At 40.9% G+C, this 27,877-nt stretch overlaps 1 protein-coding gene and 1 long non-coding RNA gene across 7 annotated transcripts in view; one reads left to right on the top strand and one right to left on the bottom strand.

The window, feature by feature from the left end:
- Positions 1-6,715, top strand: part of DGKI (diacylglycerol kinase iota) — a 304,108-nt gene extending 297,393 nt beyond the window's left edge. For all 5 annotated transcript variants that reach the window (XM_038400325.2, XM_043518599.1, XM_038400320.2 and 2 more), the window contains one exon: positions 688-6,715. In XM_038400325.2, coding sequence (XP_038256253.1) covers positions 688-804 — 117 coding nt within the window. In that variant the 3' untranslated portion in view covers positions 805-6,715. The remainder of the gene's footprint in view (positions 1-687) is intronic.
- The window catches only part of LOC119855030, a 30,489-nt gene extending 21,360 nt beyond the window's left edge, over positions 1-9,129 (bottom strand). For both annotated transcript variants that reach the window (XR_006282662.1, XR_006282663.1), the window contains exon 1: positions 8,568-9,129. This is a non-coding gene — a long non-coding RNA (uncharacterized LOC119855030). The remainder of the gene's footprint in view (positions 1-8,567) is intronic.
- Positions 9,130-27,877: the final 18,748 nt, after the last annotated feature.

Here is a 27,877-nt window from a genome sequence, read left to right as displayed (position 1 = left end):
GCCTGATACCTGCCTGTCTTTATCAACCCAGAGGTATAAGGGACTGGGATGTTCCTATGTTTATTAATGTATTTGCAATATTTTTCTAAGTTTGACGATCCAGATTCCTGGTTTTAGGTTATAGCAACCTTAAAATAACTTGGCAGCAGTAAGATACCCTAAAGAGTGATTATCAACTGAGGCCAGCTCAACATGGCTTCTACAGACTCAGATATTGGGAGTCTCCTTCTTCACACACCTGATGGAATTGTTGTCTATGGTCTGTATGGGTTTCTTTTCATGCCTCAGCTACAGTACTGCGCAGTATGCACACACAGTATGTCCAGCCATTGGATGGGAACTCTACTAAATCTATTTTGGTGTCTATATACTATTTGTCAGCTACTGCAAACCACACAGTGTCTTGTAAAGTTTAAGGATTTATTCTAAATCTGGTAAAGACTTTAAGTAGGAGGAAGCCTGGCATCAAGACACGAGGAGCTCACTAGTCCCAGGTGCCACGCAATTAGTAAAATTAGAACATTCTCATGGAGAACCTTAACTTCACACCAGTCAAGCTGCCTCTTCACATTTCTGCTTCTGAATTTTCTTTCTGTACTTCTAGTGTTATCTTCTGTGGGATGTAAATTCATCTTGTCTTCTAAAAATGTATGTGTAAAGCTTTCTATCTGTGTCCCTTGATTGTAGGGTCAGACACCTAGAGACAAGGCTCAGCAAGCTGGGGACTCAGATCTGGCCTCCTACCTGGAGAGTCGTCAGAACTATCAGATGGTTTCCCACGAGGACCTGGAGACTGCAGTTTGATGTCCATGAAGGGGAAGAGAACCCTAGGAAGTAACAAGGCTGCAGCTGAGACACTCAGGCATTGTATGAGGAAGAAGCTGATGGAATCAACGTGTCTCCAGCTCTCATGCAAAATATCTGAGGACATGCCACCAGTTTCTAAGGGCTAATGAATCTTGCCACGGAACTGTTGTGTTCCCATGTGGTGGCCCATTGGGGATAAGGTGAAACACTCAAAGGTCTATGGAATCCATGGGCCACGGAAATTTACCCTTACTGCTTCCAGCAAGTAGCATGAACTTCTCCCATGTTCAGCTGTACAATTTATTTAAAAAAAAAGAAAGAAAGGGAGGAAAAAAACCAAACTAACTTGGACATTAATAAACCCAACGAACCCCTTCCTCCATTTCTACAGTGCCCTACATTCCTTCCTCTCCCATCCTACTCATTTGTCACCAATTAAATAATACCTGTTATCTCTGTATTAATTCTTCACAAATGGACAGGTGATAGGCAAGACTTTGAGGAGCTCTGGATGCCCTTAGAAAAAAATGACTTTTGAACCTGCTGAGTCCTCACCTACTGTTCTCTCAGAAGTTGACTTCTCAGTGTTTAATTGCCAGGGAGTTTTTTTCTCTTTTGGAACAAATTCTTTCTACTGCCCTTTTCTGTGGGGTGCTGGATCGAGCTAGCTTTACAGCACTGACAAGAGCTAGCCTTCTATCAGTCTCTGAATATATCTTAAAGGTGTCCTGATGAAATGATACTTAAGTGGAAGGGAGTTGCTGTGTGACATTTTGTGTTGTCTTCTGACAGACCACACAGTAACCAATAAGATGTCTCATGTTGCCACTCTGCTGATAATGATAGACTGATTCTGCTCAGGTCTGAATCCTGCCTATAATTAGCCATCTGGGGCTTCTGTCAAGTTGTGTTTTTAAGATAGGGAGAGTTCAGAGTATGATGGATGCAGTTGTGGTTGACTGACTGACTTGTGCTGCCACTTTGACTTACTGACTCTTACAGTCCTAGGAAACCAAATGGAAAGCATCAGCTGTCTGTCGAAGCTTGCTGATATTAACAAGAGGATGAGCACCACATTAGACATTTTTAAAATAATAAAATTACAATGAAAACAGATGGGCAGATTCCAAGAGAGATTTGGAACAAAGCTTTAACAGAGAGAGATTATCCTAGTCAAAAGAAGACAAATGTCAACCATTAGCCTCTCATTGCTCACCATAGGGTTAAAAACATGTATTGCTTTGCTGTTGACAGGCAAGTCATGGTTTCTTTATTCTGCTCCTTACTTTCCTGACCCAAAGAATACAGCCATCAAACAGAGGAATCCTCCACACCCCAAACATACTCTCATATATACACAGAAAACCTTAACATGAACACTCTATCACTTATGGAATTCAGCTGTCAGCATTAAGGGGGCTTGCCCTTTTCCTTAGTCTGACCACCCCCATGAGAATTGTCAAGGCTCAATCCTGGCATAATAATTCCAACACCGTTTGTAATTGAAGATCCAGTTCTCTCTCTCTCTCTTTTCACATGCATTTGCAAGGTGTAGGTTTTTGATGGTTGGTGCTAAACAGGATCTATGTACAGTTTTGAACCCAGGAAAACCCATCAGGTCATTTTCTTCCTTTAATAGTAGTTGTGGGGATGAAATTGATGTGATTCTGGTGAATTTTTCTCTCCAATTTTTTTTTTAAACAAGTGATTCTTTTGGCAGAGGAGGGGGAGCTGAATAATAAGCTTTTTCATTTACCTTGTTTTCAAAGCTCTATTCAATGTGAGCAAAATATTGTTCAGTATTTCTTCCGCTGAAAGAAGATTATATTTGTAATCTACAGATCAATGGCGACATGAAATGTATTTTGTCTTATTTTCTCTCTTCACTTTATCTTTCTAATTTAAAAACAAAAGGTTAAGGCTAAGTTCTTCCCTTGGATACTCATTCAGGGGTTTCCATGGAGGGCCAGTGTATACATACAAGGACAGAAAGCAGAGTAAAATTTCTCTTTGTGTGGAAACTTCCATACAAAGAACCCTCCCCTTGTGGTGTCACTGCAGTCCTGGCATTATTTCCCAGCGGTGAGGAAAGACATGCAGCTTTTTAGCTTTTGGTTGTGCATTCTATATGTGAGAAATGGAGGAAGTGGGACTGGTACCTTGGGCTAAATTCTGACCTGTGCCAAGATACACTTGGGGCATGGGATCAGGATGGTTGGTGAGCCAGTTACAGTTCCCTGATTCTCAAGCTTCCCTGGCCCAGGACCAGACATCAGTTAGAGCAGTTTAATGACTGCTCTAACTTATGACAGCTCATTGTGGTCCTTAGGGAACCATACAGTTGCTGTGAATTACTGTAGCAGAGTTGAGCTCCACCCCTCCTGATCACCGATTTTCCTCTTCTCCCATGATGTGACCTGAGAACTGGGAAAATGGTCGGCATAGCAGTTGGCTATTTACATCAGTTAAGAATTCCCCTCTGCAGGGAGAGTTTTCACTTGGCGTCTGTGGCCAGATTCTGGCTCCTTTGTGCTATTCAGACAGTTTAAAGGAGCTGGATCCCAAATGAGAATCTGGCCTTCTATTTTTCTCCTGCAGCTGGAAAATGATGCTATGACTAGAATGACACCATTGTGCCTCTGGAAAGTTTTTCTCTCTGAGAACTCTGTAGGAAGCAGTTACTATATGATGAAAACAAAACCCAGCACTGAAGATAGAACAGAACTTGGCTGTCCACATAGTCAATAATCAAGGTGTGCCAATGAACTTCAGAAACAACATGTTACATCCTGGGGGAATATTGATTATGTAGGTAAACAAAGCATATATTCTCTGCAATGGCTCTCTCTCAGCCTGGGATATCGGAACCTGTCTCATTGAGAGAGGGAATGTTGGGTTAGGACCCTAGCAGGGATTATTCCTTATTCTTTTCAAAGTGCCACAGGATCCTTGATTCTGGACATTTATCAGAAGCAAGCAGACTGGGCATCAGTTTAATATTATACATGTGTGTAGAACCTATGAGGGTTTGGTGTCCATCCTAGCACTGCATTGCAGTCTATGCATTGGGCAGTGCCCAAGTTCTAGTGTGGGGCTGGAAACCCACTTAAATTAAATTTAAATATTTTAATTTATTAAAATATCTTTACAGCAGCTATTTTTTTCCATGGAGCTATTGTTTTAGAAGTGTAAAGAATTTAGGGATGATCAACCATTGAGGTTGCTGGACTGGTAGAATATTATTAGTTAATCTGCTTGTATAGGGGTTCTTGCTGTAGAATGTAGCAGCTCCTGGATTGTTCCATTCTGAGTGCTGCACTGTCCCATTTTAAAGTGCAACTGAGGGGCAGAAAATATTTTTAATGTTAATAAAATAAACCATTTTGTTATTTAACAACATTAGTTATTTTTGTTATTGCATATTTCAATGTTCTATAAATATATCTCTCTATATACATTATGTGATAAAATATGACAAGGTTCTGGGTAACTATAGAATCCCTTAGGCATTGTTGACCACGTAGGAAGAAGAAGGCCATGGCAAGCAGTAGATTTCAAGGAAATTACAGCTCTTGGTTATAAAATGGAAGTTCAATATAAAATAACCCCTCAGCCCTCTGTATGTAGTGGGTGTTGTATGTGTCGGTATAGCATCAGCAATAGTCAGTGAAAATGTCTCAGTAATTGTACAGCTCACTCTGAACAGATTTGTGATAGCCAGGCTGAGCTCTGGGGGCCATCTCACAGTCTGAGATCTGTCTGTCTAGATTCTTATGCTGATACCCCTCACCTTTGTATCTCCCAATTGTGAAAACAACAACAATGGAATCATTCAATATCAATTCACAGTTCTGTAGCCTGGGTTTTGAACTGTTCATGGGCAGTTCTGTAATGCACAAGGAAGGGCCATTAGAGCACCAGATACATAAAGAAAATAGAACAAAATAAATGTTTTGTTGCCATTGATCTTAACAATTGTATATGTGTAGCTGGTGCTAATTTGGATGAACAAGTGAGCACACAGTTTGGTGGTGGTATGTTGCATTTAGTCCTGATATGTTTGTTTGAACTTTTTAATCCTCCCTTTTGCTCACTTCTCTCTTTAACTTTGCTGTTTCATTGTTACAGTGACATGAATTGTAATAAATAGCATCAACATACCAGGTCTCACATAGACGTGGCTTGCCAGCTGCTATTTTCTATCCAGCTATCCCAGAAGCTGCGCTTGGGTGCACCTAGGTGTTGATAGTTCCAATGCATCAAATTCATAGTGAGAAGAACTGGCAAAAAGTATAAAATGGGCAGGTAAATTGGTAGCCTTAAGCTCCCTGGGGCTTTCACATATGTAATGACACTCGATGAGTATATAGGCATGCTGGATATTTGGATGCCTTGAAGACACTTTGAGAAATTCTGTCCAGCAGTCCTGTCCATGCCTCTTGGGCACTGCACTGATAAAATGGTTCCTTGTGCTGATTCCTTTGAAGTTCATAATTTTCTCTTTCCCCATTTTTGTCTCTGGTTTTGGTCAGAATAAAGGGACATGGCCAAGTACTTTGTAAATTTGATGTTTAAGGTTTTACTTTCCATTGTTTGTAACAGCTCCCTTAGCACTTTGAGAATAGCATTTCTTCCTGCATTGTTTGACCTTTCCTATTTGTCAAATGGTACATTTCCCTCCTTTTTCTCTGGGAACACAAACCAACCTGGCAATAGGTTGTTAATTTCCTTGTTTGCCAAAAGCATCATCCAGGAGTGTCTTTAGTACTGCAGCATTTCTGGGAACAGTTTGTTAGTAAATTCATGCCTTGCTGGCTGCCTCTGAACAGAACAAACAATAGTACTGGATTCAAACTGGTGGGTGTCTTCTCCTTTTGATTTCTTAGTAACAGAATAGGCAATTGCTTTTTAAACACACATTTAAAATTTGGAGGAGCTCCCCAACACACTAAAGTGGATTTTAAAGTAGGTCCAATAATGTGCCAAAAATTATTTAACTGTGGCACATCTAAGTCTAGACTTTTAAATGTTAGGAAAAGATTCTCAGGATTCTGTGCTGCATCTCCACCAGGCAGTGCAAATGGAAGGCTCTGCTGAGTAGGTAGAAGGGTCTTTAAGGTAGCTTTAAGCTGCCCTGCCATGGCTCCCAGAGTAATTTAGAGCAATGATTGGCTATTATAAGTTACAGTACCCTTTCTCTGGTCTGTCTATGGGCTGCTTTGTAGCCTGCAGTTGCTGAGAATTTCTGTAGCTGCATGAGCTAGAGGGACTCCCCTCCTGCCTCTTGCATGCCTCCTACATTAGGGTTTGTGATGGGGTCTGCAGAGTGAAGCCTATGGCTGTCCTATACAGTGCATGTGTCAGAGGAATTTTCACTCTGCTGGCTAAGGGCTGCCATAGTGGCAGGAAAAAATCCCTCCCTTAGGCCTGATCCTGCCCAAGGAAAGTAATTGCATTTGACTTCAATGTGCACAGGATCAAGCCTCTGATGATTAGGCAGACTAAGTGCTGAATAATCTCACTTCATAAAGCAATCAGGTTGCATCTTATAGCCAACCTTTTCTATAAACTGATATATTCCAGCCCTCGGTGATGTCTTTCATTACTTGCATGGTAAAAAGAGAAGAGTCTTTCCCACAGAGGCACATATATCCAGTTAGCAAGAGGGAGGCAAGGAGCCAAAATACTCCTCTTCTATAAGTGCTTTAATAATGCCCATCCAGATGCAGCATCTGGAGTCTTTTGAGATGTAAAGGAAGGAATCCTTTTTAACAAAAGTGTTCTTTGTTTTAACATGCACACCACAATAGTTCAGTGAAAGATTTGATTTTTAGCCCACTGAAATGTATCCAATTATGGTTGGACATCCCACCATCCCAGAGAAGTGTGAAGACCTGAAGGCTAGATATTTTTCAAAGAAAAATAGACATGGCAGAGATAAAATAATGGGAGAACAGAAAATTCACTCAGAAATATTTTCTACAGCCATTGGTTTTCATTTTCTTTCCATCATCTTACATAGACAGAAGCTGAATTGGGAGTGCTGTATTACAATTGTGTAATTATAGCTGATCAGTGATTTAGCAGCTCAAAGTTTCATACGTACAGTAAGGAGATGTATATTCTAAAATACAAGAAATAGACACCATTTCTTTAAGTAATATATCACTAATTATATAATTAACTGTATTAGAGCCAGATTCTGTTATCCTTACTCACATTGAGTAATACCTGATTCCACAATTAGTCCCATCCATGAGACTACTCCAGAAGTAAAGGTCTATTCACTGTGAGTAAGGTATCAATATCTGACCCTTACACAGCACTGATAATTAAAAAGTACTTAAGAACTAAGACGTGTCTAATAACAAATTAGTTGAACAGATAAGTTTCAGAGTAGCAGCTGTGTTAGTCTGTATCCGCAAAAAAAAAAAGGAGGACTTATGACACCTTAGAGACTAACAAATTTATTAGAGCATAAGCTTTCGTGAGCTACAGCTCACTTCCACTTCATCAGATGCATGCAGTGGAAAATACAGTAGGGAGATTTTATATACACAGAGAACATGAAACAATGTACCATACCCACTGTTTCATGTTCTCTGTGTATATAAAATCTCCCCACTGTATTTTCCACTGCATGCATCCGATGAAGTGAGCTGTAGCTCACGAAAGCTTATGCTCAAATAAATTTGTTAGTCTCTAAGGTGCCACAAGAACTCCTGTTCTTTTTGAATAGATTAAAATGGGCATCTATTAATTTGCAAAATTCCAGTATACTATGACAAGTGCTGTGTCATACAGCAACAATTTAATATATGAACCATAGTAACACTTAATCCTTAGTATATGCTTAAGGACATCCTGGTTCTAACTGCCTTAATGTCTGTTAATTATCATATTTCTCTAGAGCCTTCAGTCTAGAGGGAAGAGGGTTAATGCATTTCTGATTCCTATCAAATCTGTAGGAAGTAATGTTATAGTTACTGAGAAAAACAAGACGTTCTTGTACTGAAAATACCAGACACAGGAGTTATTTATCTGGTTACTATGACTCTAATGGACAGTTTCATTTTTCTAGGGTATGTTTTATTCCATGGAGTGTTATGATATTTGAGGTGGGGGTGGGAAAACTAAAGCTGAAGTTAAACTCGATACATATGAGGACACCTGAAGGATGGATGTCAGTTGAAGGCCATAGACAATTTTTTTGGGGGGAGAGGAGTGAGAGTTAAAAAAAAATACAATATAAGCCATTGAATATCACTGAAATGAGCAGTTTTGTAGCATGACTAAATTTGTCCACTTTTAATAAAGTGGAAACAGTGAGCTGCTGTTCTGAGCTCAGTGTTTTCTTTCTTTATTAATGCAATCCCTACATTATTTTTTGAAGGCGGAGGGGACAGACTAAAGTTCTGCTTGTCTATGCCCTCGCAGTCCAAAAGTGCATGAAATTCTCTGTTTTCAACTCCTGAGATCTTTGCAAATACTGAAGAAAAGCTGTAAATTGAGCAATAGTCAATTTTGAACATTCGCCCCTCTTCCCCCTCCCCTGCATTGCCAAGGAGTTTTTCCCCATAAAGATTGCTGACAATGCCACCCTGAAACAAACTTCTACTTTTCTCATTTGCTGCAGACCAAAAAAGACAAACACCCCTCCCCTCACCCTTCTCCAGTAACTTTTCATCATTTTTTTTCATGATCACAGAGAGAAGGTTTTTTTATGTCTGTTTTAATAGGAAGCAGACCTATATGTGCACCTGGCAATTGGTCCATCTTGGTTCAGTGCTTCCTTGTGGGCTCGCCATTACCATGGTAACATTCCTTCTGTGCAAGGCATTCTGGGCGTATGCATCAGTCCCCGAGCCTGTAGAGAAAGTGGGATAGGTAGCAGTAAGAGCAGGCAGGGAATGGAAAATAATTTAAGGTGAGCTTATTTTAAACTCTTTCAGGCTGCTTTTTGCTTTTTCTCCCTTTGCCCTCCATCCCATGCCCATTTCTTCTTCCTTCTCTTTCCTTTATTACCTCCATCAGATTTCTTTCCATTCAATCATTCGCCACATACCGCTTTCTCTCCTCCCTACTTCCTGCTCACTTTATTTGTGCTGAAAAGGCTTCTCCCGATACTATATACTGTGCTCTGCTACCTTCTCTATGACCCCTCTGCATGACCAGCATCACAGAGAGGTTCCTGTTAGATAATCCTTCCTGGGGCACTTTTGAGTAGTCAAGACCTGCCATGAGTAGAGCTGTGGCTCTCTGAGATACCATTCATGCATCCGATGAAGTGAGCTGTAGCTCACGAAAGCTTATGCTCTAATAAATTTGTTAGTCTCTAAGGTGCCACAAGTACTCCTTTTCTTTTTGCGAATACAGACTAACACGGCTGCTACTCTGAAACCTGCATTCATGGGCAGGGCTCTCAAGCCAAGAGAGCAGTTCCTGGTGGTGGAATGAAGCAGGAGGAATTTCCATCATGTGTCAAGATTAAGGTGTATGAGGACAGGAGCATAACTGTGGGGATAGTTTGCACTTATGGTTTTGGTTGTGATATGTCCATCATTTAACCTTAAATGTGGAGTAAATGAAAAGCATTCTCAATTAGCTGTGTTTTCCCCCTGACTGCGACACCTCCACCTGCTCCACTTTATCCCACTGACGAATTTTGCCTAGGGCAAATAATTGTTTTGTTCTTTGAAGGTTTTGCAGGATGTGCCAACTTCTTCCAAAAGATTAATGTCCATGGAGTTTTTGGATGAGCAGGGGTTGGTTGGGCTATCAAACTGCCCCAACTTTCTTCTTCCCCAATCATTTCCTTTCTCAAAAACTTCTCAGTATGATGAAAGTCCTGTCTCTGCTCAGCCTGTGGCTTACAGAATCATAGAGAGATGGAAAAGACCTATAAGGGCCTCTAGTATTCATTCACATGTACTGCAGAATGGTTCCCTGCCATACAGCTGACTCCTTAAATCACTTCACAGTGTTGGGGGAAAGGAAGTGAGAGGCTGAGCAACTTCTGCAGGGTGCTGAGTGCTCTGAACTCCCACTGAAGTCTGTCTAATAATTGTTTTACTATCTGAGCTATATCAAAACTTCATAGAACTGGGTCCTAAATGTGCAGAGAAACCCACATGCCATGCACCAATGCTGCAGGGGGAGGTGACCTTTCTTCAGAGACTCCCCATCCCAGAGATGCCACAGGGAAATGTCTTTGAGTCTCACTTTAAATGCCTCAGTTAAATACCTACAGCTCCAAGTAAGTCTTTTTCTCACCCTCCTTTCTGGGGAGGTCTTCCAAGATCCTCATATTTTCTTTTCTACTTTCCCTGGTAATAGGGAAACCTCTTCTGGTTGAGGAAGTTTTGCACCTAGTTCTCTCCCAACTCCACAGCTCTGAATTCTCCCTTGTAAATGTTGGCACTCAAGTGACATCTTCCACCACCAGGAGTTGAGCATTCTGCATTACCCCCTCTTCTGATGGAAAATTGAATAGTCAGAGGTTAAAGTACCTTCCTAAAGGAGGCTATAACTTTGTCATTGTAATACAACTCCTAGTATATCACTCCTTGAAGCTCAGCAAGGTGGAGAGCCATCTTTGGCTGCTTGGTGTGAGATGGAATGTGCACTAATGTTCTCCAGCTTATATTAGTGACTGTAAACAGACCACCAGAAAACTTGTTCATGTGAGGCACCTGATTGTAACACTTTCCTGACTTAACAGTGGGAAATCTTCAGCCTGGTAGGAGGTGAATTTTGAGGGCTGGGCTTCCATACCCACTGGGCAAACTTTCCAACTATCTATGGAATTTCAGTATTGCCTTTTAGTCTATGAATAAACCTTATTGCTGCAAATGACAGGTTTTTTGTTTTGTTTAGTATTTTTTTAAATCTAATACTTTGCTTCTGCACAGCTTTAGAGATGCAATTAATTTTCTGCCTTGCACCACGTTAAAGAGATCACGGTATGGGCACAAATTGTTTGATATGGACAAAAACACCCATCTAAATAGTCATGAAACTCTTATTACATGTTTATGAGAATGCTGTGTCTATAGGAATTGCTGACATTTTATAAGACTGTCCACAAGTAGCTCAGTGGGAGTTTTGTCTGAGCAACAACTTGTGGATTTTACCCATGGTTTTGCTACAGTACCCCCAAAGAGTTTACATAGGAATTAATCCTCATGTTAATTATATGTTTGTGCCTCGTGTATTTAAGTCTAGATAACCATGTGTTTACAAGGTTATGCCACATTACTGAGAATGCATTTATAGTAAATAATAAGTAATCAGCATGTCTTTATAGAGAGGAATTGTGGTCCAATAGATATGGCAATTGACTGGGAAACAGGAGAGCTAGGTTTTATTCCCATCTTTGCCATTGATTCACAATGTGATGTTGGGCAAGTCACTTAACCTCTCTGTGCCTCAGTTTCCTCATCTGTAAAATGGGGATAATAATTCTTATCCACTTTGGTAAAGCACTTTGAGGTTTATTGATGAAAAGTGCTATGTAAGTGCTACATATTATTAATCATTATTACAGTTCTTCATTGTGCCTTGCAAAGTTTGTCCCATTTAGTATCCTGCTTCTTTTGGTGCCACAATTTAAAGGAAGAGGATTAGCATTGTTCTATGTTTTTATTTTATCTTAGTGTAATTGATGTAGAGAATAGTGTTGGAAGATGACAAGTTCCTGAAAAGGAGATTTGCACTTCTCATGCTTGATTTCAATGTTTAAAATATTGCATATTAAAATGTTTACTCAGGTGATGTTTCCTTTTGAATTAGGGTATTCAGGTGGTCCTCTCCCTCCACACACCCAGTTGACACTAGATATGTTTTGCCAAACTCTAGAACATCTGTTTTTCTTAGCATTAAGAGTTCACTGATCACAGGCTGTCTCTTTTTTGGGGGGGTGGAGGGGAAAACATCTGAGAACCTTCCCCCACCCCCGTTGTTTCTACCCCACCATCAAAGGTGTCACAGCATCCCTTCCTCTAGCCAAGGAGTACTGAACGCTGCACCCTTTGGAGCCTGGTGCTGCAACTTTCTGTTAGCCTGAGAGGGTTGCTGAAGAAAGATGTATGTCATTCATTCTCAACTGCCTACCCACCCTGGGAGGGCTGATTTTTATGCTCCTGCCACCCAGGGAGTGAGGGATAATACATGAACCAGAATTAGGATAGTAAGTAATGGAACACAGAGAACTGAGTATCTCTTTTCCAAAAAGGGACAAGACTGATCTAATGTGAAAGTACCTTTGGGTTTTATCAGACAACCAGGAGATATTGGGAGGTATGGTGGTCATGGTGAAAGGGCTGAGATTTCCAGAAGGCAATATAGTGGGTGTTCATTTACCCCTGTCAGGGAACTGTGATAAATCGAAGCCTGAGGACCAAATTCCGATCTCAGTTACACCTGTATAAATCTGGAGTTACTCTATGGAAGTCAGTGAAGTCACTCAAGATTAATGCCAGTATAACAAAAAATCAGAATCTGGACCATTGTCTTCTAACAGTTTTATTCCTCTTTATAAAACAACAAAGCCAAGGCATAAACATCCATCTTCAGCCAGCATTTCATGGGCATCCAGAGTTCCAGTATTTGTAGATATCCTGTATTCAAATCCACATCTGTTCCAGGAGTTGTAAAAACATCACAAAGGGCTCTTTTATGCTGTCTGACCCCACTGCATAATGCCCCAGAGCTGTGCACCACCAGGAATGTGCCAGCTGGCAGACAGAATCCAAGCAAAGCAGCAGTGAGGTGACATGTTTAACAAAGGATCAGGGTGCAGTGGAGGGGGATGGCAGGGGGAAAGAGGAAGGGTTTTTTTTGTAATAAAGTGACAAAGTATTTTCTTCCCTACTTTTCTTGCAGTTCCTATTTATACAAAGTATCTTGATCACTGTGTTGCTAGAAAGAGGTTTTAAATGTGAGCCAACCAGAAAGCAAGGGAAACCTGTAAACAATGAAATTACCAGTTGCTATTACTTTTGGACACCTTTTCTGTATCGTGACTTGTGTGGAAATGTACAGAATAAAAGTGAAGAAGCTCACTCATTGATTGGGCCAAGTTTCCTTGTGTTAATCCAGTGAAGCCAGGTTGCTGCAGCTGTCAGTGCTGCAGAACAATTTTGAGATTCAAAAGCGGTAGAAAGCTCATGAGGCTGGACAAGAGGTTGTGAGTGTTGTTTCATTAGCGAAGAGTGAAGCTGAAGGCAGGTTAAGTTGAACAAGTGGAACTCTACACTAAATCCTGTGCACTGCTCTGTCCATGTGATTGCATTACTTCCAGCCCCATTCCTCACATTCCCTGTTTTCCAAGTGTTCCTCAGTAATTGTTGCTCCAGGGACCTGGGGGCCTCTCACTCCAGTCCCACTGGCTGGGACACAGTGAGGGATCAGAAACTCACATTTTGGAGTATTGGGCTTGGGATCAATCCCTGTTCCAAACTGAGTCAGAAAAGGCTGCTTATATAATTTTCCCTTATGGTGGCATAAGAGGTTAGTGCGCTAGCCTTTCACAAATCTTTTTGGTGTGATCATCCTTGTCCCTTGTTAGTGCACATCACAAAACCCCCAGTTTTCAGCTTGCCTGGCAGGCTGCTCAAGAGAGGCTAAGCAGGACTGGGATATTAGATGGATGGGATCTGAGTTACCCAGGAAAGAATTTTCTGTAGTATCTGGCTGGTGAATCTTGCCCATATGCTCAGGGTTTAGCTGATTGCCATATTTGGGGTCAGGAAGGAATTTTCCTCCAGGGCAGATTGGAGAGGCCCTGGAGGTTTTTCGCCTTCCTCTGTAGCATGGGGCATGGGTCACTTGAGGGAGGCTTCTCTGCTCCTTGAAGTCTTTAAACCACGATTTGAGGACTTCAATAGCTCAGACATAGGTGAGGTTTTTCGTAGGAGTGGGTGGGTGAGATTCTGTGGCCTGTGCTGTGCAGGAGGTCGGACTAGATGATCAGAATGGTCCCTTCTGACCTTAGTATCTATGAATCTAGGTGCATGGGCCGATATGTCAGCTGGAGGTCGTGCCCAAAGAGCCCAGTTTTCAAAAGCTTTGTGCTTGTGACCTGCCCCCAGTTTCCAAGAGTCACTCAGGGAAAGCAGGTTCTCGGTTTAATAATGTTTTGGTTGCTAACCCAGGGACACATATCGGGTCTATTTTTTTTCCAACCAACAGGAGTCTCTGTGGTGGCCGGCGTTTGCTCTCCTGTCCTGCACCGCCCCCCTCCATGCTCCAGTTAGCAATCTCTATTTGCTTTAAACCAGAGGGCTTCAGTCTCTGTATCTCTCTCCTATTTAATCCTGAGTTTTGTAAGGCATCCTCTCTTCTCCCTTCATGAAATTGTATCTGGGGGGCTTCTGCCTCCTCGGTTGCCACTTCTGCCCAGGGCAGGGGCTGCAGCACAGACATCTCGCCAACCCACCGTTCTGTTATTCTCTCCTCCATCTCACCAACTCCACGGAATCATCAGCATCCAGCATTCCGTTTGTCTGCTTAAAGGCCTAAACCCCCTTTCCCTGCTGTTTGAGCCAGCCCAGCAATAAAAAAAAAATGACTAACTCTACTGCGGGTGCAGGACTCTGTGTCGGCGGTTGCGTGGATTTGGCATGATTGTGTGCGGTGTTGTATCCCTTTACATATCAACAGAGCTGAGAAACTTGCACACAGTGCTGCCCCCACTGTGGCTAGCTCTAGCCAGCACTATCAGTCCCTCTCTTTCATGTGCACTAAGGGCCACATTCATACTGGTCCTGGGGCTCCTTTGCACCGACAGGCTGGTACAAAGTGGCCGCAGGAGCTGTTCTCTGGGAATACCCCAGTGCTCTCTGAAAGGTGCAATCCTGCTTCCACAGTCGCATCCAGTGTAAGAGGCATTCCAGATTGTGCTGAAAGCACAGCTAGACAGTCTTACATCCCACTGATTCTGCATCCCACACTTCTGAGCACTTAAAATCAAGCACTAGTATAGTGGCATGAGCGATTTCAACCACCACGTCAGGTGCTACAATAATTTTCTTTGTTACTTGGCAGTTTAGCTGCTGCAGGGCTGGTTTCTAATAAATAGTTCTCCTGGAAATTCACAATATGGAGATATCCCACAAGGCTGGCAAATGCCACGTTGTTTTTGTCTCCCTTTCCCAAGATTTAAATGTGTCTCTCAAAATGGGCGTCACTTCTTGGGCTCTATTCCACCCATTCTTCCAACATTCATCCAGTCCATTCCCCTGCACTGAGGCAGGATTAAGTACACTTAGACAATTGCTGACAGGTTTTATTTGTGCAATATACAGTGAAATGCATGCAACTGATCACCCTTCTTACCAACATCTCATCTTAAAAGACTGCCCCCCCAAAGAATAATCAAACATACTGGGTTTACTCCACACCATGTGTCAATTACATCAGTGCAAATTAGGTGTAAAACACTAACATCAGAATGGTAGCACATTGCACTCTCTTTGAACTGATGCAAGAGATTTCAGAGTAGCAGCCGTGTTAGTCTGTATTCGCAAAAAGAAAAGGAGTACTTGTGGCACCTTAGAGACTAACAAATTTATTAGAGCATAAGCTTTCGTGAGCTACAGCTCACTTCAAAATCTCTCCTCTGTTTTTTCCACCAAATGCATCCAATGAAGTGAGCTGTAGCTCACGAAAGCTTATGCTCTAATAAATTTGTTAGTCTCTAAGGTGCCACAAGTACTCCTTTTCTTGATGCAAGAGAGTACACAATGGAGAACTGGATGAGTAGGACCATGTTTCCCTTGAATAGGAGGGCACCAGTGTTAAGCAAATTATTTCTGACGGAACCACAAATGGTCCCATTAGAGATGATACACTGAAAATGTTAACTACATACACACATGAAGTAGGTTTTAGTGATTTATGACTACACCTGGGTGATATATATATATTGATATATATATATATATATATATATATATGCAACTAGTAAGTTGGCTGAAAATGCTTTGGGAGGGGGGACACCAAAACAATTTGGTCAATTTTAGCAAACATGAAAGGATTCAAATGGGTAATTCATAGAGTCCAAGGCCAGAAGGGACCGTTATGATCCAGTCTGACCTCCTGTATAAGACTAAACAACTTCCCCCAACAAAGTTCTAGAACAGATCTTTTAGAAAAAACATCCAATCTTGATTTTAAAATGGCCAGTGACGATGAATCCACCATGACCCTTGGGAAGTGGTTCCAATAGTTAATTATCCTCACTGTCAAAAACTTGCACCTTATTTCCAATCTGAATTTCTCTAGCTTCAAAATCCAGCTATTGGATCATGTTATACTTTTCTCTGCTAGATTGAAGAGCCCACTATCAATGTAGACACTTAGACCCTAATCAAGTCAGCATGCCATGGAGGCCCATTTGACAATATGCTGTGTTAGCAACTCTTGTCTCACATGGCTACCATGATATTTATATAAAAGGCGACATGTAATATATTATTTGACAGCTGATAACACACTGGTCATTAATGTTACTGTGAAATGTTTGTAACAATACTGTAGATGAAATTAGGGATGCTCTCTGACATTATGTCCTGGAGACTATATGCAGACAAAGGTGACAAAACGGGTTTCTTCTATATAAACAGAAAAGAAAATGTGGTGGCAGATGCCCTGTCCAGGAAAGGAGGTCTGACCTGCTACCTGCTGGTCAGGCAATGGCTAACCCTCTTGCAGCTTTGTAAGTGGGGGAGGTGTGACCCAATCTATCAACATCCTTCTTGAATGTGGATACCAGAATTGCACATAGTATCAAGTAGTGGTCGGCCCAATGCCAAAAACAGAGGTAAAATCACCGCTCTGCTTCTCTTCGAGATTCCCCTGTTTATGAATCTCATGATTTCATTAGATCTTTTGGCTATAGCGGGAGCTCATGTTCAGTTGATTATCCACCACATCTTTTTTAGAATCACTGCTTCCCAGGATAGAGTCCCCCATTCTGTAAGTATGGCCTACCTTCTTTGTTCCTAGACATATACATTTACATTTAGCCATATTACAACTCTATTGTTTGCTTGGGCCCAGTTTACCAAGTGATCCAGTGTGCTCTGAACCCTTGCAAGAAATATGGCCAAGGATACTATTATGCTCATACTCAAGGATGGGGAGTTCCACAAGCAGTAATGTGACATGCACCAGCCCAGGTGTCAAAAGAATAAAGATTTCTCCCCAGAGACAAGAAACACTAATGTTGAAACTCAGCATACAAAATCCATACACTGAGACATGGAACCAGCAGGACTCTCTGGCAACTTGAGAGAGAGCCAGACAAAAGATTGTGAATGATCAGTATTCACAATCAGATTGTTGTCTAATCAAAGAGCCAGTGGAGATCAGTAGTAGTGAGTGTAATAGAACCTTGTGATTGCAGCTCAATCTGTCATCCTCAAGGCATCTAAGTATCTTTCAAGAAAATAAAACAGGAGATGGCTTTCTGAGTAGTTCTCGCTGATCCCAGGGTAAAGAAGGAGATGTGGCTTTTAAACCCTGACTGCACAGTTCTGCAGAAGCTGGAAACTATTTTGAGAGTGGTAGCAGAGTGTCTCTTACCAAAGAGCTGAAATAGTCCAATGGTGGTGGAACTTTCTGGGAAAGTTCTGATAAAACCAAAACTACTTCTGAACTGTGCTTTGGCTCTTCTATCCTGTATCCCTATCCCTATTCCACCTTGAGTCAAACCATCTGCTGTGGGGCCCATGCTGGGACAGCAATTGGCACACAAGGATTTGATTTTATGTTTGCTGATATAACTAGCCAGTAGGGGCTAGACTTTTGCGTGTTGTGTAGGTGTGATTCCACGGTTGTTTCAAACACATATATCTGTCTGTTTATACACATACTGGGTCAATTTCTCTGCTGGTAAAAATGTGCAGAGCTCCAATTAATTTCAGTGTTGCTCTGACAATTTAGGCCAGCAGAAAAACATTCAGGGGGGCATCTGAAATTCACTGGTGGGTGAAATGGTCTAAATATTGTCTGCAAAGCATTTTGGAATATGTTGGAATGAACAGCATTATATAAATGTGACGAATCATTATTATTCTGGACATTCACCTTTTCTCATTTTCTCTCTGTTCTGCCATATCATACGAAGTTTAAAGCAGCAGGGCAGACATAACCGTGGTGTCCAATTGAAAAAGATGGCAGAACAAACAATGAGTAACTCTAACAGCTTCTCAATCCATTTGCAGCTATTTAAAGTTCTCAATGGCCTTTTCAGTCCTGCCCACAGTTCCTCCCATAGCTCTCAGCCATCTGCCACTTAGTGATGAAGCAAGGAACTGCAATTTAAGATTTATTCCCAAACAAAACCACAATTAATATTATGGTGAAGTGTTACCAAGATTATAATTAATGTTGTAGAGTGAAAACATCTATTAATTTAAAACAACATTGGTAGTATGTTTTTATCCATACATTATAAGTGTGTGTTTGTTTGAAAGTCTGCTGCATTTCAAAAACCTATACATCAGAATTTCTAGGCAGACTAAATTAAGGTTCCAACATTAGCACTGAGATGTGGTCTTTGACCTGTACCATGAAAGCACAGGACGATCTGGTTGCTGGTGTCTAGTTAGCAAGTGGATTTGCATTTTACAGTGCTACAGGCCAGTGTGTAAGTTATTTTGGTGCAATAATGGGAGTCTGTGACTTGTAGCTGACAGCTAAATGGGGGATGCTAGTTAGGATCGGTAGGTATCATTTAAGTGAGTAATGGAAACTTAAATGAATATTTTCAAACTTTCTGATATTAAGGATTTTTTGAAGCATGACATAATTTTCTATATTTCAATCTTTTAAAATAACTAATATGCTAATAATAATTATTTAAATTGACAGTGACTTTAACCATTACAGAAAGGAAGTGCTCAGAACTTTCTAAAAATCAGATGTGTCAATTTGGGCATATTGAACATAAGATACCTAAAAATCATGAGTTATTTCTGAAAATCCTGGCCTAACTACTGATTGAATGTTGTGGAATTCAGAGACACCATAATGACAGGTTTCAGAATAGCAGCCGTGTTAGTCTGTATTCGCAAAAAGAAAAGGAGTACTTGTGGCACCTTAGAGACTAACAAATTTATTAGAGCATCGGATGCATTTCCGATGAAGTGAGCTGTAGCTCACGAAAGCTTACGCTCTAATAAATTTGTTAGTCTCTAAGGTGCCACAAGTACTCCTTTTCTTTTTTAGAAACACCATAGCAATTGTGGCCAGAAATGGACACAGCCAATTTTTCCAGTTTCAGCATCTCTCTTGCTACCCATCTATTGGAGTGATCAAACTTTTATATATTGTATATCCCCTGGCAGTTTACAGACTGAGATGCTCATCTACAATTGTCCCGGAGCTGCACTTCTGCCTTGTACAGACATTGGATGCAGCCTCAGGGTCTTGACTCATTGTGCAGATCCCTTGCTGCTTCTCAATTGCCTTAATTGGCATGAAACATTCCATCATTCCAGCTTTTTGTCATTTATCCTTATTAACTCACAGCAACAACACAAGCAAACAAAAGCAGGTGAATGCTGACAGCTACTATATGGAGGAACAGCTGTTGTTTCTCCTGTAGAGGAGAGTACTGCTGAGCTTTTGACCCAACCTCTTAGCTAATACTTGGGGCCTTGCAGGGCTGTTTCTGATAGGAGGAGACATTGATTATATGAGGCAGGTATATTCTTTGGAGCAATCCTGTTTATTTACAAAGAAAGTACACAAAGTCCTGTTTCCCTGAACACGTAGAACTAACCAGTCGGCAGTCTCTTTTCTTACTATTTCCAAGTATGCCGTTCCAGTGAGCTCTGTGCCCAAGAAGCTCAGTCCCTCTGCTCCCACTGAAGGCCATGCTCATGGCTACAGCTCTTGTTTTCAGCCTCTGACTCCACTATAGACAAAAACAAAAACTTACCTCCTGCCTTTGCAATTAGGGAAACTCCTGTTAATCTACTCAGGTTAGTTTTTCCACAGGCCTCACCATGCCACAGATTGCTTTGGGCAGTAGCTTCTATTGTTTTCAGTTATCTCAGTATATGAATGGGCGTAATTGCACGTTCTAATTAGAATGAAAGGTGGGTACTCAGCAAAACCATCAGGTTTTACCAAGTCTGTGATTGCCTTTGGATCAAACACTCACTTGATGGCAGCTATTAATGACTTCCAGCACAACATTACAATGGCAGAGCTACACTTGCAGATGTAGAGTGCTTTGAGTTAAACCAGCCTTCGTAGAGCGCAGTAGGGAAAGTGAAGCAATCTGTCCACACTGGCAGCCAAAAGCGCACTGGCATGGCCACATTAGCAGCTCTTGCAACAGCCACAGAGAGCAGTGCATTGTGGTAGCTAACCCAGCATGCAAGTGGCTGCCATGTACTTTTCAAATGGGGGTGGGGTGGGGTGTGACAGGGAGTGTGTTGTGTGCATGTGGGGGGAGAGAGAGTGGGTTTTGGGGGGGGACTGAGAGCATGTCAACATGCTGTCTTGTAAGTTCAGACAGCAGCAGACCCCCCCTTTCCCCCCGCCTCTCTCACTCACACACACATTCCACACTAATGGTTGCTTTGTCTCAGAGCAGATAAGCAGCCAGCTGTCAGAAACGGAGCTTTCAAAGGGCATATCCGCATTCCTGCAGCAATTCCAAAACAATGACAAGAGTGGCCACTTGACTTAAGGGGATTATAGGACATTTCTGGAGGCTGATCAGAGCGCAGTAATGCAACACCTCGTTCACACTGATGCCCAGGCATTTCAGCCAAGACACAACAAGCATTAATCATCTCGCCGAGGTGGAGTACCAGGAGCGCTCTAGCTGTGGAGTCAGAGCGCTCTACATGCCTTGCCAGTGTGAATGGGTAGTGAGCTAGGGCACCCGGGGCTACTTTAATGTGCTCTAATTCACAAGTGTAGCCAAGCCCATAGAGGCTGCATTTTGGCTAGCTATAGTGTGGAAATTTCATCACAAAGATATTTTCCTACTAAATTAGACTCTGAATTGGCATTATTATTTGTATTACAGTAGCACTTAGAGCCCCAAATGAGATCACGCTCCTACAGCTAAGTGCTATATGAAGACATTGTAAGAGAGAATCCTTGCTCCAAAGAGCTCAGAGTCTAAATAGACTTTCCCCATTTTATTTGTGGGAAACTGAGGCCCAGTGAAACTAAGGTTATATCAGCATTGGAGCTAGAAGGTGCAATTTCCATCTCTGGTAGCGAGACCCATGTGAGCTCCGATTGAGCTTGCACACTAAAAATAGAAGCGTAGCTGAGGTAGCACGAGAGCTAGCTGCCCTGAGTACAATCCCATCTGAGACTCTAGGGCATGTATTCAGGGAAGCTAGCCTGTCCCATGCTCATGCTGCCATGACTCTGCTGCTCTTTTTAGCAAACTCATTCTACCAGAGGTAGTGTGAGTATGTCTCCCTACACTGGAAATTTTACTTTCCAGCTTCACTGTAGACATGCCCTAAGGGACATGCCCAAAGATACACAGGAAGTCTGTGGTAGAACCAAGAAATTAAGCCAGGTTTTCTAGATGCCAGTTCTTGGCTTTAATCACAAAGCCATCTTTACTCTCTCTGAGGAAAAGCTTCTCTCAGAGATGAAAATATAATATATTTACAATTATATAGCCATTTTCATCTGAGGATATCAAACTGTTATATAAACATTAACTAAATAAGCCCCACACCACCCCTCTGAAGTCAGTGAGTAGCATACTCATGTTACAGCTGGCTAAACAGCCGTGTGTATGCCTCAATTGCTAACAGCCCCAAGCACCCTAAATTCCAGTTCTCATCTCTATCTACTTGAGAACATGCCTGATAAATGTTACTGCTATTGTGGATGTCACCTTGTTTCTTATTGTTTCCTTAGGGTCTGGCCACACAGCAAAAAACAACCCACAACAGTGAGTCTTAGAGCTTAGGTCAACTGTCTTGGGCATGCAGGGCTTGTGCTACAGGGCTAAAAATAGGTGTGTAGACATTCCTGCTCCAGCTGGAACACGGGCTCTGAGACCCACCAGGTTTCAGAGCCCAAGCTCCATCCCAAGAAGGAACATCTACACTGCTATTTTTAGCCTCATAGCCTGAGCCCAAGTTAGTTGACTTGGGCTCTGAGGCTCACTGCTCTGGGTTTATTTTTTGAAGTATAGACATGTCCTGTCTCCCTTGCATTGAGGAATGTTTCATGAGCTTGTGTACTGGTTTTTTTTCCAAGCTACAAGTTGCATCTCTTCCACCACAAAGAAAATAGGAAATTGATTCTCCACACACACACTTTCTTGGGGCTTCAAATGAAAACTGGGAGGAGGCTGAGGAGGAGATAGCCTGCAGCACTGCAACATGCTTTCTACCGATCCATGTCTACATCAGGTGGAAGACTGATTCTAACCAGCAATCTAGGAGTGGGTTTGGGGGTCTTTTTATTAACAGGAGTTGTAGATGCTTAGCACTTCTGAAGATCAGGTCCAGAATGTCTCAGGTTTGGCACCCAAAAACCGATACCTACAATACATAGTCATTTTAAAAAAATAATTTTGACTTTAGCCTCTTTACCTCAGTTACTCCATCTGTAAAGTGGGGATGAGAAAATTTACTAACCTTGTTACTCTAGGTAGTGTAGCCTAGGAGATAGTACAGTGGACAGCAGTACTCTGGAGACCTGGCTTCTATTCCCAGCTCTGCCACTGGTCTATTGGATGACTTTGGGCAAATTATTTTACCTCTCTGGGCCTTGGTTTCCCCATCTGTACGATGGGGATAATGATCCAGATATCCTTTACAAAGTGTTTTGGCCTCTACTGATGAAAAGTCCAAATAAGAGCTGGATATTGTTATTGAAGTGCAACATATTATAGCAACAATAGTTCAGTTAAAGTTGCATTTCAGCTCCCATGCTAAGCCCCGTTTTTTCAGTTGGCCGCAATGTGTGTACATGTATATGCTAGAGTTGAGACAGACAGTTTGCAGGAATTAACTGTTAGAAGGAGCCAAGCCTGTGAAGAAGGCTTAAGCTGGGGGTTTCATATAGTATTGATCTAGAATTACCCTTCTGTTATTAAACCAGACTCCAGGAAGAATGACATTTTCCCACCTTGAGTGTGTGGGTTTTTTTAGGCCTGGGGTGGGGGGATGTTTTCACCAATTAATTTCATGCCAAAACAAAAGCTACTGCACAAAAATGTCTATACATTTCCAACACTTCTCTGATGGTTGGAGAATAACTATTAATAAGATCCTATGAATAACAGTAAATCACACTTGGGGATTGAATCCATGAATACGTTTGCAAATTTCCTGTTTGATCAATTCTTTGTAGGACTAGCTCTTCCTCACTGGTAGTATCACTTTAAGACATTCCAAAGCAGCATAACAGAAGAGGACACTAACAGCACCTGCTGATATTAAACAACTTTTCAATCCATTTATCAACATTCTAATCCTTCCCCATTCAAAGCAATAACAATCAATAAAAGAAAATTAATTGAGATGAAGAGCATATTAAAAGCCAATAATGCAATGTGATTGATTCTCCCAAACTCCTCTTTGAAATCAACAGGCCTCAGATTTTCTACATCCATGAATGAAAAGTAACTAGCTAGATTATATTAATAATGTGAACATTTTATTAAATATCACCTTGCCTCAAGGCAGCTAATAGTAGTCCCCAATACAAATCTTTTGTTATTGTTTCTGTAGACTCTTGTTTGACAATGGTGCAATTCATATATATTTATATATATAAATTGCACCATTGTCAAACAAGAGTGTGTGTGTATATATAAAAAATTGATGCTTTACTAACAGGACCTATATTAACATTGTAAGCAGTCTGGCATGGGAGGAAACCAAAAGCTCAGTCTGCTTGTTTGGAAAGGTCTGCAGTGCAATATCTTAGTGTTTATTCAGAATAAATGGAAAGGGAATGGCCAGGAGGGATGAAAACAATAATTTATAGCTTGAAATAGAAATATGGTTGAATTCTTGTAGCGGTAAAGGATGTTTAAAAGTAAGTTACAGCAATGGGAATGTTGCTCCTGAACTGCAATTTCATCTCTCCCTCTCAGACTCTGCAAACCCTTCAATACTACTCTATGAATAAGGGAATTTTTTATTATTAATAATAATATTACATTTGAGTCTATAGGACTCAGCCAAGATTTGGGCCCCCTTTGTGCTAGGCATTGTATATACAATATTGCTCCAAAGAACATACAGAAAAGTTGCTGATAGATCAAAAGACTCAGCATGAAAAGCTGCTCCTTATTGATCATTAGATTGAAAATATCAACGAGCAAGACCACTACAACCCCATACCATACACTGGTCTAATCCCAGAACAAAGCAGCTCAAGGAAACTTGATCAGATAATTTCCTTGTGAAAATCTCACCAATAATACTTAAAAAAATGATAAACAAAATGATAATTTCCATGTTCATCAATGTCAAGAGAGGGTTTCTTGAGCATAGGCCTAACTGTTGCTCACTTGACAGATACTGGGATCTGATCTGCATGAGAAGATCTTTGCACTCACATACTACCCAACTTAAGTTAATGAGGCTCCATACAAGAACATAAGAATGGCCATACTGGGTCAGACCAAAGGTCCATCTAGCCCAGTATCCTGTCTTCTGACAGTGGCCAATGCCAGGTGCCCCAGAGGGAATGAACAGATCAGGTAATCATCAAGTGATCCATCCTGTCACCCATTCCCAGACACACAAGTCCAACTGTGTAGATCTAATTTGCAGGATCAGAACCTTTATTTCTACTGGTTGTGAGGACACGGGGCCTGACTCTTCTCTCACTTGCTTTGGTTTTACACTTGTGTAATTGCATTGATTTCCCTGGATTTGCACTTGATTTACACTAGCCTGACAAAGAAGAAAATTAGCCTAGCTGAGTGAATGTGAAGAAGGAAGAACCAAAGAGAACACCAAAGTGAAGGGGAGGAGGAAACAGATGAATAAAAAATGGAGAGACATAATGAAGTAAAAGATTATTGCTATATTTTAAAAAATTAAATTTACAATACTGCCAACCCAAAGTATTGAAAAAGCACAAGACAAAAAATCATGAGATTGGCTTAACAATCTTGAAATTGTAAAAACTAATACATTTTGGGTCTTTTTACTTATCTTCAGGTTTTTGAGCCTCCTAGAGTTAACATTTCAAACTTTTCCCTGCAATCAGGAGCGCTAGAAGCCTACTTTCTTTAAAATGAAAGATGAACATCTTGTGTAATCACCTGACTCTGGAAGCTGGGGCTTAAAGAAAAAAAACCACTCATATCATGCGACTCTATGATAACATTGTGAGAATTGGCAAAACTTCATTTAGCATGGAGTGGTAGCTTATTTGACTTGCTGTCAATGGTATTCATAATACTTATATGGCAGTAAATGTATATTTACTAGTCCTACTGAACTACTCTCAGTAGTAAAGCTAAGCATGTGCATTAGTGTTTGCAGGATTGGTGCCTCTGTGTCTATTGAAATGCTGTGTTTATGTGCTAATCAATTTATCCAGTGTACCTAGTCTGGAGTCCTCCATGTCACAGTTGAGATACAAGAGCAGGACAGCACGAAGATGTTACTGCTGCTTGCATTTCACCTGTTAAGTGGATAATGGAGCAGGTCAGAAAACTGAAATTTTCCTCTGAGAAATTTTGAATGATATTATTCAGAAACAAATGTTTTTCAATATTTTCCCACTAGAAGTTTCAAAACAGTTCAGAATGACAATGTTTGTTTTGTTTTGGTTTAAGATGTCATTTTCATTGCTTTAACCAGAAAATAAAATGAAACAAAACATTTTAAGTTGAAACAAAACACAACTTGTTGTTTTGAATCAATATTTGAACATAACATAGCATTTTGTTTTAGTTTTTACAAACTTCAAAACTGAAATGAAATGCGATTTTTAAAGTAAAAACGAAATGAAAAATATTGTTTCATTTCAAAATGGTGAGTTGACACAAAGATTTTTTTGTTTTGACATTTCATATGGGAAAAATAGCAAAACTTTTTGCCAGAATTGACAATTTCCCATGACGTTTTTCAATTTTTATGAAACTGTGTTATTCAGCAGGAGCATTTACTTGATGAGAAATTTCAGACAATGCATAACTAGGCCTCTCTTTCCAGGACTGTCATTCCAGCACATCTCCCCAGCACAGAATAAGAACAGATTAAAATAAATAACATGTATGCACAAGAGTAACTTTATGGAGGTGAGCAGTAGCCCAACTGAAGAAAATGGAATTAGTCGAATGTGTTAAGTTACACACAAGTACAAGTGTTTGCAGAATTGAGGCCTAAGATTGATACTTTGAGGTTTTAAATGTGCGGGTTTTTGTTGTGCAGCACTTAGCACACTGTTGGGTGCTTTAAAATAATAATAATATTGAATTCACAGTTTCTTGGTTTGCATTCTTCACCAATATGCCTGCAAAACTGAGTTTTAATGAGTGGATCACTTTTAAACTACAGTTTGTGATACAAATGATTATTGTTTTTTAAACCACATCATTTTCCCCCATTCTAATTATAGGGCTGATAATTTCTGTGACGATATGCATGCCATTGTGCAGCCTTAACATAAAGCTGGCCAGAGAGGAAACGCAATTCAGAAGCAGTTGATTCCAGTGTTCAATACATCTACTAAATAATTCAGTATCACTAATGGAAGTCTGATCTTAGTAGAGAAGCAGGCTTCTGTGGGCACTCGCTGCTGGTTTTGGCAGCCAGACCCTGGAGAACAACAATGGAGCAAAAGGTGAAAAAATCTTTAACTGTTCTTGTGTTCTCTTTTCCGCTTTCCCGGAATTATATTATTTCTTCCTGGTGGCGGCTGCAGCTGAGAGTCGAGTGGGTGAGAGAAGGAAATTGATATTTACAGTATGTCTGAAACCAACAAACAAAGTTCAAACCAAGCTGACCTGTTAACTGGCATGTGTGTCTTGTCTGGTTTTAGAAATGCATGGCATCTTTCTGCTAAGTGATAGGAATAAAGGCAATGAAACACTTATTGGGGGCAAATTGCACAAGGTATTGCCTCCAAATTTCATACTCAGGTTTTAGGGCTAGAATTTTCAAAGGAGTCTAAGGAGGTGAGGTTCCCAATTCTCATTGAAAGTTGGGTGCCTAACTCCTATTCACACCTTTGGAACTCCTTGCCTAGAGGTGCTGAGCATCTACAACTCCAATATAAGTCAAAGGGAGCTGAGAGTGTGCTCTCAACACCTTTCAAAGGAAAATAATCAGCAAGATGAATTCTAATATGAAATCCAATACTGATTATCTTTAGGAAAACCCATCCCTTCCAAAAATACTGTGAACATCAGCTGGTGGAAATATTTGGGGTCATTTACTGTGCATTACCATTGTGCATCAACCATCAAAAAAATCTGTATAACTTGTTCCCTTGATTTTTGCTCATTTCCTTTCTAAAGGGAGCAGTCTTCACAACTCTTCTTTCCCTCTTGGAGACACTGTTTCAGTCAGTGAAGAGGCTACTCAAAAGTAAAGGTTTGACACCTGTAGCTGCTAACCCATTCTTTATCTTTGTTTTTGTTTTTTACCAGTCTAAAAGGGATAGCTACAAACAAACCATAAGGGAAAAGATTTAAAACCTAGCCAGACACAGCAAGTTTCTCTAGTAGCCTGTAAGCAAGATCTCCTTTTTAGTTAAATTTAGATTCCTTGTGTGTCTAGACCAGATTATTCACAACCAAGGGCTGCCTTTCGGTATAGATTTTTTTATCCTTCACGTTACCCAGACTTAACTCTTTGCCTTCATGTCCCCCTTTCCAACATCCAAGAAGACCATCTAGATGTAGGAAATAAACCATTGTTTGGGACAGTGAGAGACAAGATGGTGAAGCAGAACTTGGCAGAATCCACTGGCTGCATCTAACGAGGAGAATATTGTTGCACCAGTTAACTGGTCAGACTAGATCTTCCATGGTTCCTTATCACCATTCTTCTCCATGCTGTCCAGTTGATTCTGTCCCATCTTGCTTTAAGTA

This window comes from Dermochelys coriacea, chromosome 1, assembly GCF_009764565.3.
Source record: "Dermochelys coriacea isolate rDerCor1 chromosome 1, rDerCor1.pri.v4, whole genome shotgun sequence".
Taxonomy (NCBI): domain Eukaryota; kingdom Metazoa; phylum Chordata; order Testudines; family Dermochelyidae; genus Dermochelys; species Dermochelys coriacea.
The sequence above is the reverse complement of the archived record's forward strand: the minus strand, read 5'-3'. Positions and strand labels throughout refer to the sequence as shown.